The 15807-nt window shown below is 47.9% G+C and overlaps 1 protein-coding gene across 5 annotated transcripts in view; it reads left to right on the plus strand.

The window, feature by feature from the left end:
• The window catches only part of DLGAP4 (DLG associated protein 4), a 74280-nt gene that overhangs the window by 22414 nt on the left and 36059 nt on the right, over positions 1-15807 (plus strand). The window contains exon 1 of one of the 5 annotated variants that reach the window (XM_006089501.3): positions 134-980. The exons of 3 other annotated variants lie outside the window; for them this stretch is intronic. In XM_006089501.3, coding sequence (XP_006089563.1) covers positions 950-980 — 31 coding nt within the window. In that variant the 5' untranslated portion in view covers positions 134-949. Of the gene's footprint in view, positions 1-133; positions 981-6727; positions 6828-15807 lie in introns of those variants that run through there. One more of the 5 variants, XM_023754456.1, reaches the window with a different exon arrangement.

The raw sequence follows: 15807 nt of genomic DNA on the forward strand, positions 1-15807 counted from the left end.
TCACTCCGTCCGTCTGTCCGGTCCACGTCGTCGCCGCCGCCTCCTCAGCCCGGACGCCCGGGGCCCGCCCGGAGCCGCCCGGAGCAGCCGCGGCCCCGCGAGGAGACGGGCGCCGCCCCCGCCCGGTCCTGCCCCCGCCCTCCTCCCCGTCTGTCCGTCCGTCCGTCAGTCCACCCGCCCGCTCGCGCCTCCGTCCTTCTGTTCGGCCAGACCTCGGGCCGTCTCCCCGCTCCGCCCGCTTTGTCTCTCCCCGGCCGCTGTCTCTTTGTCTCTGCCCCGCGCTGCCTCAGCCCCTCCTTCGCTCCCCACACTCGGGTCCCCTCGACGCGTTCCTCTCGGCCCTCAGCCTCCTTTCCTGGACTCCTCCATTCTTCAGGACCCCCTCAGAGCGCCCCACACCTCTGGGTGCTTTTCCTTCAGAACAGCCTCCACACCCCCAGAGCTCCCCCACATCCTTTGGGGGCCTTCCCTTCCATCTGCGCCCCAGGTCCCTGGGGTCTTGCCTCTTAGCCCTCATTCCCTCAGGGTTTTTCCTTTTTTTGGTGTCTCCCCTATACACTGGGATCTCCGAGATCCTTTGGGGTCTCTCTCCTTGGAACCCACCCCCCCCAAGCTCCCCGGCTTCAGCCCCTCCCTGCCTTCCCTTGGTTTGTCCCCTGTCACTGACTCTCCTTGTTCTCTTTCAGGCCTCTGCCCCCCCCCCCCACATTTATCTGGGTGGGGATCCCCTGCTTTGCTCTCCCTGCCTCTCTCTGCCCCCACATCTGTCTCCTTGCTCTCACCATTCCGTGTCTCTTGTGCTGAAGGCCCCCTTTTGAACCTGCTCCTTTGCCCAGAGCTCTTGGCCCCCTCGTCTCTCTGCCCAGCCCCCTGTCTCCTCTCCTCTGTCTCTCCCTCTCCCTTTTCTGTCTTTGCCGGTCTCTGGGTCTCTGGCCCCCATCCGGCCCTCATGGCTTTGTGTCTGGAGCTCTTGAAGCAATGTGAGTGGTGGGGTGTCCGGGTCGGGCGGAGTCTGCCTGCAGGCTGGCCGTGGCTGAGGCTCCCTGGGGTTGGCGCTGGGGCGAGGGCTGGCACCAGGGCTGGACACTGTGGGCCTCCCGACGAAGGGGGCCGGGAGGGGCCGGCCCGCGGATGGAGCTGGGAGTGGGTGGCCTTCCTGCTCTGAGGCTTCTGCTTTGGTTGCTTGAGTGTGCGAAGGGTGTCATGAGCTGGGTGTCCCTGCCTGCTTGGCCCTGCATGGCCTGGCACTTGGTGATCGCTTGTGGGCAGGCCTGGGCTATTTTGGAGCCGGCAGGATGTGATATCACTTGGGCGTTTATTTAGACCCGGCTGGGGGTGGGGGCTGCGTTCTTGCCAACTTGAGTAATGAAATGGTGCAGGGGGGTGCGGCCTCCTAGGCAGCTGGGCCGTGGGATTTGGTGCCAGGACTTTGCAGGCCACCGGACTGGGCAGGTGAGCAAGGGGCTGTGCGGCCTTGGCCTGTCTGAGCCTCTCGGTGAGGGTGAGGGTAGAGAGGAGTTGTTCTTCATCTGACCATCCCTGAGTATTGGGTTTGGTGGTCTGACACCTCTGGGGCCTTCTATCTGCCAGCTTCAATCATGTGACCTTGAGTGAGACCCTCAACCTCTCAGCCTCAGTTTCCCCGTCTGTTTAAAGAGAATAATTGTGCCAGCCTCACAACGTTGTCTTGATCAAATGAAACATCTGTAGACATGCTTTGTGAACTCTCACCCTCTTTACACTGAGCTCCACAGAGGGAACGCAGCTTGCCTGGGCTACATAGCCAGTTTATGGTGTAGCTGGAACAGGGGTCAGGGCCCAGGAACCCCCATCCAGAGTTCTCTACCCTCCACTCCATTACTACCTGATTATTCAGGAATGCACCTGCCCCTATGATAGGGCAGGAAGTAGGCCATTCCGAATTTATGCCCTCATCCTGGTTGCTCTTTGTCAGTTTGTAAAGATAGGTAGGTATGCCCAGCTGGATGTTTGTGCTGGGAGACAGTTGGATTTTCCATGTTCCGTCCCATTGTTGTCCAAGGGATTTTTCCTTGTTTGGCCAGTGGCGTTTGGGAATAGTCACTTGTGGTTGTAAGCCCTAGCGGCTTTTCCTGTTTCCCTGTAGAGTGATGGGACAAAGTCCCCAGCTGAGAAAGGGTCCACACTCAGCTGGGGTCTGCTGTCAGGGAGCCTTGGATGTCCCAGAACTTTAGAGGAGATGAGATCAGCTATTGTAGCCCCCTTATCTTATGGAAGAGGCCCAGAAAGACCAGGGACCCACAGATGGTCAAGCCAGGACTCCTGGGTACTGTTCCGTGGCATTGCCTCTGAGGAGGTCACTATCAGGCTGGTGTCACCTGCCCACTGGTATATAATGACAATTTCTTACACCCATTGACCTTTTACTGTAGACCTATGTTCGGCATGCTACAGACTACTTACAGTGGGGAGAAGAAGGGGCTTGGTTCCCGTCTAGAAGTGAGGGATCAGGGTTCTGGTCCCCACATCTCACCTGTTCTCAGGGAGGCATCTTTCCCCTGGGCTTCCGCTTCCTTATCTGTAAAATGGGAATCATAATCCTTGTCCTAAGACTGGTTCTGAAGTCATGGAATTCCTAAAAAAATTCTGTGAGGCAGAATGCCAAGGTTCTATTCCTGCCTCTGATGCAGTGTGATTTCAAACAGGAGTCCTCCTCTATGTATTTTTTCCTTCTAAAAAAAGGGAGTTGGGCCTATTCTCTTAGGTGCTTTCAAGCTGACATTTGAGGATCCTAAGGTAATTCAAAGGTCACCTATCTGTACCTACATCTCATCTTACCTGTTAAAAGTGTGCTTGATCACAGAATAAGAGGGAGAATAGATTGAATGCTGTCAGATGTGTGCTGATGATGTGCTGTGGGGTTTTGTAGGAGAGAAACAAAGGGAGAGAAAGGAGTCCAGGAGAAGGCAGTACTTGAGCTGGGCCTCTATACCAGGCATGTTCTGCCTTTTAAACAAGCATATCTCAGAGATACTGTGCGGTCAGTTGCAGACCACCACAATAAAGTGGGCTATTATCTTTTTGCTGTTGGAGGATCTTGCCTTCAATTTGTAAAAACACAACATCTGTGAAGTGCAATAAAATGAGATATACCTGTACACAATTTCCCAGAGGGTAGGAATAGTGTGGATTTTAGAGCCACAAACACCTGGTTTTAATCAGTCTCTATCACTCACTGCCTATGTAATCTTAGTCAAGTTACTTTCTTTGAGCTTCAGTATCCTCATCTGGACTCGAGATAACCATATTTACAAAGTAGGATTATAGTGGGGATTAAGTGAGAGTATATATAAAAAACACCCAGTACATAGTAGGCACTTAATAAATGTGAACTTTCACCTCCTGATAATATCTGGATCACTTTTTTGTGTGTGAGATCAAGACAGATGCCCAGCCTCTCCCCCCACTCCCTATGGTTGGGGTTCTGGTAAAAGGAAAGCACCTTCTGGCTGTTGTAATAAATAATAGGAGTAATCCTCTAATCTCTCACTTGCTGTGTGAGGCATTGTGTAATCTGCCAGGCTCTTTTCTGACCATTGTTCTTCACAACAGTCCTAGGAGGAAGTCGGAAGTGAAAGGAGTTCTCCATTTCACAAATGAATAAAGAGCCCAGAGAGGAACAGGTAGCTTCTCAGGGTACCACAGCATGGCTTTGTTGGGGCAGGCTAGCCCAGACTGGACTTCGCCCACAGCTTTGCTCCAAATTGATTGCTTCTGCCTGATAGACTACCCCCTCAGGCCACCTTCTCTGGGTCTGGCATCTGTTCTGCTAGAAGGGTTTGCTTGACATTTCCCCAGCCTCTGAGCTCATCTCAGATTTAAATGGGACTAACTGGAGGCTGGATAGGGGACTGAGTCACCACCTTCACTGGCTTTCTCATCCTGAGCAGTAACCAGACACACCCAGAGGGCCACTGAGTGAGTGAGACCTACGGGTTGTAGACACCACACGGGACAGACTTTTCTCCCTGAGCTCCTACTATGGTGGCTCCATATGTTTTTCTTTAATCCCCAGAGATCTGGAAGCACAGGCCACATTGAGCAGTTACTGGCTTGGCTTTTCCTGCTCCCAGCCTTTATTTGTGCTTACCCTTCCTCTATGGTGCTCTCCCCTTTGAGGCACACGGTGCAAATGCACCTCCTCCAGGAAGTCTGCTGACTCTGGGTCAGACTGTGAATCAGTCCCGGGTCCACACTTGCTGAAAGTATGACCTTGGCGGGTTACTTTACCTCTCTGTGCCTCAGTTTCCTCATATATAAAATTTAGATTCCTCATCTTTATAAAATTCAGGTTCCTGAGCTCCATTCCCAAAGATTCTCATTTGGCAGGCCTGAGGCAGGAATCAGATTTTTAAACCAACCTTTTGGAAGAGTCTGATGCTGAGAGTCTGTGGGCTACAGTTCTATAGTTTGGGAAAAGCTGAACTGAGAGTTTCCTGTGTTTGTATCACAGCTGGGCTTGTTCCTACTGTGTGACCTTGGATTGATCAACTTTTGTACCTTTGTTTTCTTCCCTGTCAAATTAGGATAGAAATACCTAGCTCACAAGTTGCTATGAGGATGAGAACTCATGTAGTAAAAGCCCTTCAATAAATGGGAACTTGTCTGCTACACTGCTGTTCACTGGGTGTCAGGGTCTGTGCTAAGCAGTTTATGGCATTATCTGACTGCATTATTGCAGCAATCCTATGATATAGGTACCAATGTTATCCCCATTTTACAGGTGAGGAATCTGGCCCTTCGTTATCATCTTTGTTTTGGGCAGGATTGGTTGTTCCAGAACCAAGTTATCCTTCTGCTGCTTAACCCTGGCAGCAGACACTCAGGCCTAGCCAGGGTGAAGTCTGTGGAATTGAACACCTGGGAAGGAATGCAATCCAGTTGTCAGCAGGAATTGAATGAGGTTGATGAGGTGTGCAATGAGTGCCTCTCAGGTTCCAGGTTTTCCAGTCTGACTGTGGCTGCCTCTTTCCCCTTTACCTGTGTTGGAATTAGCTGGTTCCTTAGTTCCTGGGAACCAAGGCTACCTTAGAGATAAATAAAATTCATATTCTAGAACTAAAAGATTATTGTTTCTTGTTCACAATAAGAAAGCAGGGAGGTGGCAAATAAGGACGTGCCTAGGGTCCCAGATCAAGACGATGCGAAGGCCAGCCTCTCCACCCAGGTCTCCCTCATTTCTGTAAATCACTGGTCCGGTGGAAAATGAGCACTGAGGTGTGGTTTGGCTAGTGAACAGTTTACTCTTGGGACAAGAGCAAGAGAAGTGATCCCAGCCCTGGCCAGTGTGGCTCAGTTGGTTGAGCGTCATCCCATGCACCAAAAGGTTGCCGGTTCCATTCCTGGTCAGGGCACATGTCCAGGGTATGGGCTTGATCCCCAGTAGGAGAAGGTATGCAGGAGGCAGCCAATCAATGTTTCTCTCTTTCCCTTTCCCTTTGTTGCTGTCTAAAATCAATGCTGTCTAAAATCAATAAAAGCATTTTTTTAAAAAAAAAAAAAAAAGAGAGAAAGAGAGAGAGAGAAGTGATCCCAAGTGGTCAGAGCTAGACTTGACTCAGTCTGGAGCTGAATTGGGTTTGGAAACCTTTTCTAATCAGGGGCCTGCTCTCCCAGCCCTGGGCCAGGCTCTTTGGCGATGGGAAAGAACAGATGCCCTCTGCCCCTGGGAACTAACTTATGGTCTGACAAGAGAGACAAGGCTACAATTACAAGAGACTGTGTGACAGTCTATAATTAAGTGTCTGGTAAAGAAAAGCATTGTCTGGGAAGGAAGAAGTGAGTGTGAGCCAGAAACAAACGGGGCTAGATTCTAAGAGACAGAGGGTAGGGCTGACATTCTGGAGAATGGTTTGTACAAAGTTAGAGGTACAGGCGCTGGAAGGTAAACAGTGAGTAGATTAGTTCTGCTGATACATCACGGCTCTGGATAAAAAACCTGGGCAAGACCAGGAGGTTGTAGGCAATGTTGAGCTTTAGCTGAAAAGCAGAGGCTTTGGGGAGCCATAGAAGGTTTTAGAGCAGGGATAGTACAACTGGACGATTTTCTTCAAGATGAATCAGGCTGGAATTAGAGTGAAGCTTTGCAGGCATCCAGATGACAGAAGAGGATGAGGTTCTGGTGGAGCCCTTGGGAGTGGGAAGAGCCAGTTGGGATAGCAGAGGATGTTGTGCTCCTCCCTGAGGAGAGCTCAGCTGGGGGCCTAATGGGCTAAAGGAAAGATATTGGGTGTTGCTGCTTTGGGGCAGGAAATAACAGTCTAAGCACATTGCTTGCACACCTGCTCTATGCCAGGGTCTCCGGATGTTCTCATGAAATCCTTACAATAAGCCTGAGGCAGGTGGACTTACCACCTCTGTTTTACAGATAAGGAAAATGTGGCTCAGACCCAAGGCTGACTGTCTGCAAACCCTGACTCTTCCCACAGTTCAGCTTTGCGTCTTGGAAAGGAAACTCCTACTCTTAGGGTCCCAAGAATCTAAGCCTTCTTGCCTCTTGATTTGGGGGTATGCAAATATATCCCCTAAAGTTCATAAACCCTGCTTTCTAAAGATCCAGAAGGCTGGGGCTGGGTGCCGGCTTAGGATTTCTTCAAGGTGGGAGAGTCAGTGAAGTGAAGGGCCTTCACATCTGCAATATTACTCACCAGGCAACCTCCATAGTTGGGCCTCATATATGTCTGGTCCAACAGTGGGCAAGTCCATGCCTGGACTCATTGGGATTCTCAACTACCCCAACCAGAGAGGGTGTTTCCTGGCCCAGCCAGAGGAATCAGTCACCAACAAAGGTAGGAAAGGACTTGTCCCAAGGTGCCCCTCAGAACAGGAGAGCGAGGTGATGGAACTCAGTTCCCATTTCCTAGGCTGCAGCCAGGGATATCCATTGGGCAGAGGAAAGGGGAAGGGGACTGGTACGTACTGAGTGGCTACCATGGGAGGTAGCAATGATTGGTCCATTGTGCAGCTAGAACACTGAAGATGGCCAGTCATTCTCTGTGTGCCCCCTGAGCTGGGCCTCATCCTCGGGTCATGAGGCAGAGCAACACATAGTAGTCATAGCCTCCATGGTCGCCTCACCGCACTCCTCCCTGCCTCCAGTAAACCCCCAGATCCATATGCCAGTCTTCTTTGGCAAATACTCTCTAAGTCCAGCTGTGGTCAGGATACAATTGTAACTGCACCCCTGTTTTTCATACCAAAATCTGGACAAAGGTTTTGATGAGGGATTTTTGTGTTCCTTTGGAGTAGATCCAGTCTGAGAAATATCATTCAGACATTGTAACAGTGGACTAGAGCAACATGTGCTATCCCTTTCATTGTATTAATTTTACTGTTTGCCAAATGCTTTCTCATAAACTTGATCATTCTCCTGTATATTCATTCTTTTTATTTTGTTTTCAGAACATTGATTGTGGATACTTAATATTTGTTTAGTTTATTTGCAGAGCACTTTTATCCACCTTATTCCAGTAGATCCTTATACAACCCTAGGAGATCATTACTATTCTTATCATCCTCATTTTCCAGAGTGACTTGACCAAGGTCACTCTGGGATTCATTGGCTGAACTACTCATTTATTCAGCTAATATTTGTTACGTGCCTGCAGTGTACTAGGTGATGAGCTGGCCCGGGGGATACAGTGGCAAGCAGAGCTGCCTTATAGACTTAATTTCTGACTTCCCAGAGTCCACAGTATCGCAGAGGCCTAGTCAGGATCCATCCCAGTGCTCCTGAGCTCTCCACCCTGAGTTCCTCCTACTGCAGACCCCTGTACTTTGGGTCTGTAGCTTAGATCTAGACTTTTGTAACCAGTGATCCCTCAGCCTAGAGCAGTGGTTCTCAACCTTCCTAATGCTGCGACCCTTTAATACAGTTCCTCATGTTGTGGTGACCCCCAACCATAAAATTATTTTCGTTGCTACTTCATAACTGTAATTTTGCTACTGTTATGAATTGTAATGTAAATATCTGATATGCAGGATATATTTTCATTGTTACAAATTGAACATAATTAAAGCATAGTGATTAATCACAAAAACAATATGTAATTATATATGTGTTTTCCGATGGTCTTAGGCGACCCCTGTGAAAGGGTCGTTCAACCCCCAAAGGGGTTGCGACCCACAGGTTGAGAACCGCTGGCCTACAGCATCATGGTAAAGCAAGCCAAAGCAGCAGGTCTCTGCAAACTGAACTTCAAAAGTGACAAAAGAAGTCTTCAGTAATGACTTAATTATTAACAAGAAGGTGAGGAAGGGCATCTCAACAAAAGGCCATCTGCTCTTTCTCCCCCAAGGGAAGTTGCCCAAGGTCTGCTGTACCTAAGATCCTGGCCTGAATTTTCTGCAGCCTCCAAATATTTGATTACAATGTGCACAGGTGTGGAGCTCTGTGGCCATGTGCTGAGCTGGGGTCCCTCCCTGCCTACTTTAATATTAAATGAGTTAATAAAGGCAGATTCTAGGATATCAGGTACTACAGAGGACTCTGGCTCAGCCCCCTCATTTCCCAAGAGTAGGAATCAAGAGTAGGAGGGGCCCAGCGGGTATGGCACAGTGGTTGAGCATCGACCTAGGAACCAAGAGGTCACCGATTCGATTCCTGGTCAGGGCACATGCCTGGGTTGCAGGCTCAATCCCCAGTAGGGAGCCTGCAGGAGGCAGCTGATCAATGATTCCCTCTCATCATTGATGTTTCTATCTCTCTCTCTCCCTCTCCCTTCCTCTCTGAAACCAATAAAAAATATATATATATAAAATATATATATATAAAAAAGTAGGAGTGGAAGGGACTTATCAGTATCACACACTGAGGGATCTTCCTTCCCTTTCATGCATCTTATTAGCCTATCTTTACCCAGACCTTCAAGTAGAAACCCTCTCCTCTCAGCTGTACCTGTTCCACGTTCAAAGCCCTCTTCAAATCCTTCCCATGCCTTAATGTCAAGTTTTTCCTAAGTTTTCCCTGACATTTCTTCCATGCCTAGAACCCTACAGTGTCCAGTCTGTGTGTGTGTGTTGGGGAGGGAAGTGTGGGTGGGGACATACTCTCAGAGGCTGACCACCTATTCTACAAGGCTGGGCCAAGCAGTCTTTGAGGAGATGTCAAAATCCAGGGGCCTGGGCTCTGGCCCCAGGGAGTCTGATGCTTGAGACCTAGAGGAAGGCTTCACTGGATGCATTTTGCTGGAGTTATTTTTGTGTGTAAAAATTATATTTTTAGCCTGACCAGTGTGGCTCAGTGGTTGAGCGTCGACCTATGAACCAGGAGGTCATGGTAATTCTCTGTGGACACACACAGGTCCATGGCCTCCTTTTCCATGACCGTGTGACAGTCCATCTGTGGATAGACCACTAGTTATTCAGTCCTCTACTCAGGTTCATTTAGGTTGTCCCCAGTCTTGTTGCTATGAGCAGTGCTCCAGCAAGCACTCTTCCCCACATGTCTATGTGTGTGCATGCATATTTGTGGGAGCCGTTCCTGCAAGTGAAATTGTTGTTTGGAGGAGTCTGTGCACCTCAAATTTTGTTATTTTCAGATTGCCTTCTTTTGCATTCTGAAAACGTATATATTTAAAAGTACCTTGCCTCGATCCCTGGATTCAAATTCATTTCCTTGGTTAAGAATCACTGTTCTCATCCAGCCCAGAGAGGGGAAGGGGGTTGGCTAGTGTCACTCAGCAGTCCTCAGCCACTGAAGTGTCCCAAATAAGATGCAAATGGGAAGAAGTGAGGAATGAAAGGAAGAAATGGGCTTAAAGGGTGGCAGGAGTGGATCCAGGATTGGGGGAAGGGGACTCTGTTCCGGGTATTTTGGGACCTGTTTGTGACTTGGTCTCCAGGGAGAGGTGTCCCCCCTCCCATGCTGCATCCTTCTTCCTGAAGTTCTCTGGTTTGTGCTGCACCTGCTTAGCAACAGCTGGGCTATGAGCTCTTTCATACAGCAAATATTTACTGAGTTCCTGAATCCCAAGGCTGGCTTGGCCACAGTTTCCCTGCCCTTCTCTGAGCCTCAGTTTTCCTCATCTGAAAGTTGGGGAGGTTCATCACTGCCTTTCTCATGTCACCAGGCTCGGAAGACTTGGTAAACCAGCCATTAGTAAAACACCAAAAAACAGATTACAGAGATCTTAACTAAACACTGTGCCAGGCACATAGGGTTAACAGAGTCTGAAGTTTGGCTGCTGTCAGTCTTAGCAGATGGCTTGGTCAGCCCTCAGGCTGAAATTTTTGGGCAGCTGTTGGTGTCTCCTCTTGCTGTGCCAAGATAGGGTCAGGCTGATACCTACAGGCTTCCTGAATTTACTCTTCCTCATGTTGCTGGGACTCCTCGTCTGTTAGGATAAAAGATGTTCAGATGACAAATGAGAGAGGTAGTCAGGGAGACCAGGAGGGTCTCCACACTGCAGCCAGAGTTTTGCCTCCTCCAAGCCACCAAGAAGGCCCTTTGGGGTCCCTCATGGGTCATTTTTATAGTTCCTTTTCAGTCCTTAGTGGTGGCAGGAATGAGAAAGGGGAAGTTCTATCATTTTTCAAGTTTACAATGACGTTTAAAATCATCAGCCTATCAATGGGGAAACTGAGGCCTGGAGTTGAGGGCCTCCTCCCAAATTTCCTTTAGTGGAGTTAAAGCCAGGTGTTCAACTCTTCAGGGCCTTAACTCTCAGCATCTTTCCCATGTTGTCCCAATCTTTAGTTTCACTTTGGGGTTAACAACCAAAGTGAAAGAAAAAGGCAGAGCAGGAAGCAGCTGCTTCAGACCCAGCCCAAGGGCAGGCACCAGGATACCCAGACAAAGCTTGGCCTCACTAGTAGGGGGCAAGCCTCTTCCCCACCTTTGGCTCCCACCCTCATTCTGGAGTCCTGGATGGGGTGGGAGCTAGGTGGAGCTTCAAGGGAGTGGCCCCAGGCTGCAGCCAGGCAGTGGCGTTCTGACCTGGCCCAGTGCTGTCTGGGAGACAGCCAGTCCAACGGGTTCCTGGTGAAGTCAGCTTCACGGGGGTGTGGCCTCAGGTGGGAAGCTACTGCCTTTTAAACTCCCGTCCTTCCGGGCAGGGCTGAGCTGTAGCTAGGCCTGTGTTGGTCTGGGAAAGAAATTCTGGCCTTCTGAATCCAGCTTTCACAGGACAGTTCCACTCTCCCTGAAGGTAAGAACTGGTGCCCTGGCTCCACCATGAAGACTTTAAAACTTTCAGTCTCTGTGGGCACTTACCTCAACCTCTGGTGGTTTTCTCTTAAGAACCCAGATAGCTTGAAAGTCTTTTTGCCCTTTCCAGTCCCAGTCTTGGAGAGGACAGGAAGAGCAGGAGCCATGGCTTCCTGCTATGTTGATAGGTGACCTCAGGTAAGACCCTTTCCAACTCTAGACCTCAGATCCCCCATTGTCTCTTGGCAGAAGGGAGTTCCTTCTAACTCTGCTATTTAGTGGAATTGATTTGGTTTCTTGGAAGCTAGTGAGAGAGTATCATAAACCTGGTTTACTAGTAGTTGACTTGAGTATTTCAAAGATTAGCTGTTATCTAACAAGCTGGGGTCTTAAGTTCCTGTTTCTCTGTGCTTTTTCTAAGGCAATTCTCAGACTTGCCAAAGCAGATATGGTATCAATGTTGTTGCTTCAACAAATATGATTTTTGTGTACTTCTTTTCTCCTCTCCACAATCACAAGGTCCCCAAACACAGAGCCAGTTTGGTTCAAGTCCACTCCCTGAGGGCACATGCTTGAGCACACAGTGGGTGATCTGGAAGTTGTTGTTGAATGACTGTATTAATGATACACACCTGGCCATGTTGGTCCCTGGGAATGCAGAAAGCTGGCATTTATTTATAAAGCCCCAGGGTCTATAGTTGAGCCAGCACAGTGAGGATAAGCCTATACCCCAAAGGTCATGCAGACCTGTAGTTAAGAGCAGAGCTCTAGATTCATACTGCTGGGGTTCAGATCTTGAGCTGCTGCCTAGAGCTGTGAGACCTTGGGCAAGTTGCTTAACCTCTCTGGGTCTCAGTTGATAGAGATGATAATATTACCTGACATTAGTCTCAGCGTGAAGACGAGAGAGAATGTGTATAAAGCACTGAGCACAGTGCCAACTGCTATTATTGATATCCACAGGAGAAAGAAGAATTGAAATAACTGAAGACTGTCCATGTCCCGAGCCTGTAAAGATGTAGGTGGGCTGGGTGGGTTGTCTGGAGGGGAGTTGGTCATTTGATGGCTGTTTGCTGAGTGTGGGACTCTGATTTCGAATATGGAATGAATCTAGGTAGGCTTTAGAGAGGAAGTGACCTTCAGAACCTCAAAATATGGGTAGGCTCTAGGTGGACAGAGACTTTGAGGGACAGTCACTCTGAGTAGGGGAAAGGAGGATGCTCAGGATGAAGGAGGGATGGCAGGAGTTGGTTGTCCAGAGGCCGGGAGAGCTGAGATCAAACTATAGAGGCCTGCCCAGGGCCGTTAGAGTCAGCCAGGCACTCAGAGCTGGGTTTGTTTCTTCAGGGTCATCACTAGGCCAGTTTCCTGCTGGGGCCTTGATGAGGAGCCCATTGTTGAGTATGTTGGGCATAGATTGATAGTCCAGCCTCTTCTGGAACTTCTTGTCTTCCCCAGCTTCCCACGCGTCATGATGCAGCTCAGGGGTGTGGTAGCAGTGCAGGCCAGGGTAGAGTAGGAGTGGGGCTTGTCTGACAGCACCTATAAAGGCAGGGCCACTGCTACTGCTGTCCCAGCACGTTCCTCAAAGGGGCAGGTGAAGCAGTGTGTGGGAGCAATCCCGAGGAAGAGGATTTGGTTCATCCCAGTCAGCTCCGCCCTCCTCCCCACCTCACCTCCACTTCTTCCAACAATCAGCCATTCATGTGCTCAAAGTGCCAAGTGCTGAGCCAGGGAGAGAATAGGGAACAAGATAGACTTTCCTCCTGAAGCTTCCATCCAGCTTGGAATCCCCATCCAAGCAGGTAACAAAATACTATCAAATTGAGATAAGAGCCCTGAAGGAAACAAATAGGTGCTGAGAAGGACCTATTCAGAAAGGATAGGGAAGGCATCTCAGGGAAGGTGAAGCGGAGAGCAGGAAAGAGGCAGTCGGGGCAGGCTGGGAACAGGATTCAGGACCCTGAGGTGGAAAGTGGTATATTGAAGGAATTAGGCTAGAGGTACTAGTACATCTGGAGCAGTCTGCAAGGTCAGGCAAGACCTAGTTAGGATTGAGGTAAACAGCTTTGCTCACCCTATAGGAGCCAAAGGAATTAAGAGGTGTGATAATGAAAGTGCTACAAGTGGTTTTGTTTTAAAATTAATACCAGAACTGCCCAACCGGCATGGTTCAGTGGTTGAGCATTGACCTATGAACCAGGAGGTCACAGTTTGATTCCCAGCAGGGCACATGCCTGGATTTTGGGCTCAATCCCCAGTGTGGGGCGTGCAGGAGACAGCCGATCAATGATTCTCTCTCATCATTGATGTTTCATCTCTCCCTCTCCCTTCCTCTCTGAAATCAAGAAAAATATATATATTTTTTAAAATTAACAACTCCCAAATACTTCTTATTGGTTTTTATACTGATCATAAGTCATCAAGAAAAGGCTTCTTCAGCTCTCCCAATTTATTGTTAACTTCCTTTCACATACTACCTCACAGTTTTCAAAGCCCTGTTGCTTCTGTTGCTGAGAGAGGAAGGTTGCAGTTTTATCACTATTGCTGTTCTTAGAGATAATGTAACAGAGAGGCGATGTGACTTGTCCAAAGTCAGCTTAATCAAGAGTTGCAGTCATAGTTCATTGTTTTTTTCTATTCCACAATACTGCTTCTGTGTAAAAAACCCAAATCAGCCCTCACTGGTTGCTCAGTGGTAAGAGCATTAGCCCTAGACTAAAGGGTCGTGGGTTCAATTCCAGTCAAGGGCACATACCTTGGTTGCAAGCTCAATCTCCAGCCCCAGTTGGGATGTGTGCAGAAGGCAACTAGTCGATGTGTCTTTCCCACATCCATGTTTCTTTCTCTTGTCTCTCCCCCTCCCTTCCACTCTCTAATAAAGTCACTGGAAAAAAATATCCTTAGGTGAGGATTAACCAAAACAAACAAAAAAAGGAAGAAAGAAAGCCAAAGGGGAATTTTCTATTTCTTTTTAGCAAAACTGCCATTCCAAATGATGCAGTTTAAAAGTTTGGGTATAGCCGAAACCTGTTTGGCTCAGTGGATAGAGCGTCGGCCTGCAGACTGAAAGGTCCCGGGTTCGATTCCGGTCAAGGGCATGTACCTGGGTTGCGGGCACATTCCCGGTGGGAGATGTGCAGGAGGCAGCTGATCGAATGTTTCTAACTCTCTATCTCTCTCCCTTCCTCTCTGTAAAAAAATCAATAAAATATATTTTAAAAAAAAAAGTTTGGGTATAGAATTATATAATAGTTATTGCATTGGGGCAAAGGGATTAAAATGACTTTTTCCTATTTTCTATAACATTATACAATATATTACAATTAATTATTTTCTTAAGTTTTAATATTTTTATCTCCACACAACTCTCATCTAGCTTCTTTCCAGTGTTCTGTGATACTGACACATTTATCACTGCCCTTGTAGACCTCCAGTCTTTTTTATTTTCTGTTTGAATTCTTTTTTTTTCTGTTACCTTAATCTTAGGAAAGAGATTGTAGGCAGGTTGTAAATTAGCCCCTGCTCACAAATATATTTAACTCAAGTCAATTTTTTTAAAAAATTTTTTTATTTTTATTTTTTTCAGAAAGGAAGGAAGAGAGAAATATCAATGATGAGAGAGAAGCACTGATCAGCTGCCTCCTGCATGCCCCCTACTGGGGATGAGCCCGCAATCTGGGCATGTGCCCTGACCGAAATCAAACTGTGACCTCCTGGTTCATAGGTCAATGCTCAACCACTGAGCCAGGCTGGCCAGGCTCAAATAAATTTTTTTTAAATTAATACTTAATGTAGTTTTAAATATTTTATTTTGTGAATCTTGGGTTTGGGGTGAAAAAAATCAAAACAGTATGGTAACTGGGGCTCATTTTGTAGGAACTCTTCAGTGGACTCCTCAGCCCATTTTTTTTAAATTGTGGCAAAATGCACATAACAAATTTTTACCATTTTAACTCCTTTTCAGTGTACAGTTCAGTGGCATTAATTACACTGACAGTGTTTTACAACTCGCTACCATCCATTTCCAGAACTCTTTTCATCTTGCAAAACTGAAACTCGATAGTCATTAAACAACTCTCTGTTCTTCTCTTCCCTGCCCATGGGGCAACCACTATTCTACTTTCTGTCTATATGAATTTGAGTACTCTAGGTATCTTATTCACTAGCCCATTTTAAGGAGGTATATTAGAAAGGGGGAATAGCAGGCCGGTGTGGCTCAGTGGTTGGACGTCGACCTATGAGCCAGGAGGTCATGGTTCAATTCCTGATTAGGGCACATTCCAGGCTCTATTCCCAGTACGGGTGTGTAGGAGACAGCTGATCAATGATTCTCATCATTGATGTTTCTATCTCTCTCCCTCTCCCTCCCTCTCTGAAATCAATAAAAATATATTTTTTAAAAAGGGGGGGTGAGTAGGTGGATATCTCTGAATAATTAACTCTTTCAGTGGCGATCAATTCTCCAAGTTAATGTACACTGCAAATCTAAGCTTTATGTGACAGATTCCCAGAGTTGTTAAAAGACATCTCCTGGGAAGGTTTTCTCTATAGAGACAGTCTAGGTCTCAAAGCCCAGGGTGGCTTTGCATGGAGCCTGGCCACAGTCCCTTGTGGAAGTG

Source organism: Myotis lucifugus, unplaced genomic scaffold, assembly GCF_000147115.1.
Source record: "Myotis lucifugus unplaced genomic scaffold, Myoluc2.0 scaffold_60, whole genome shotgun sequence".
NCBI classification, from domain to species: Eukaryota; Metazoa; Chordata; class Mammalia; order Chiroptera; family Vespertilionidae; genus Myotis; species Myotis lucifugus.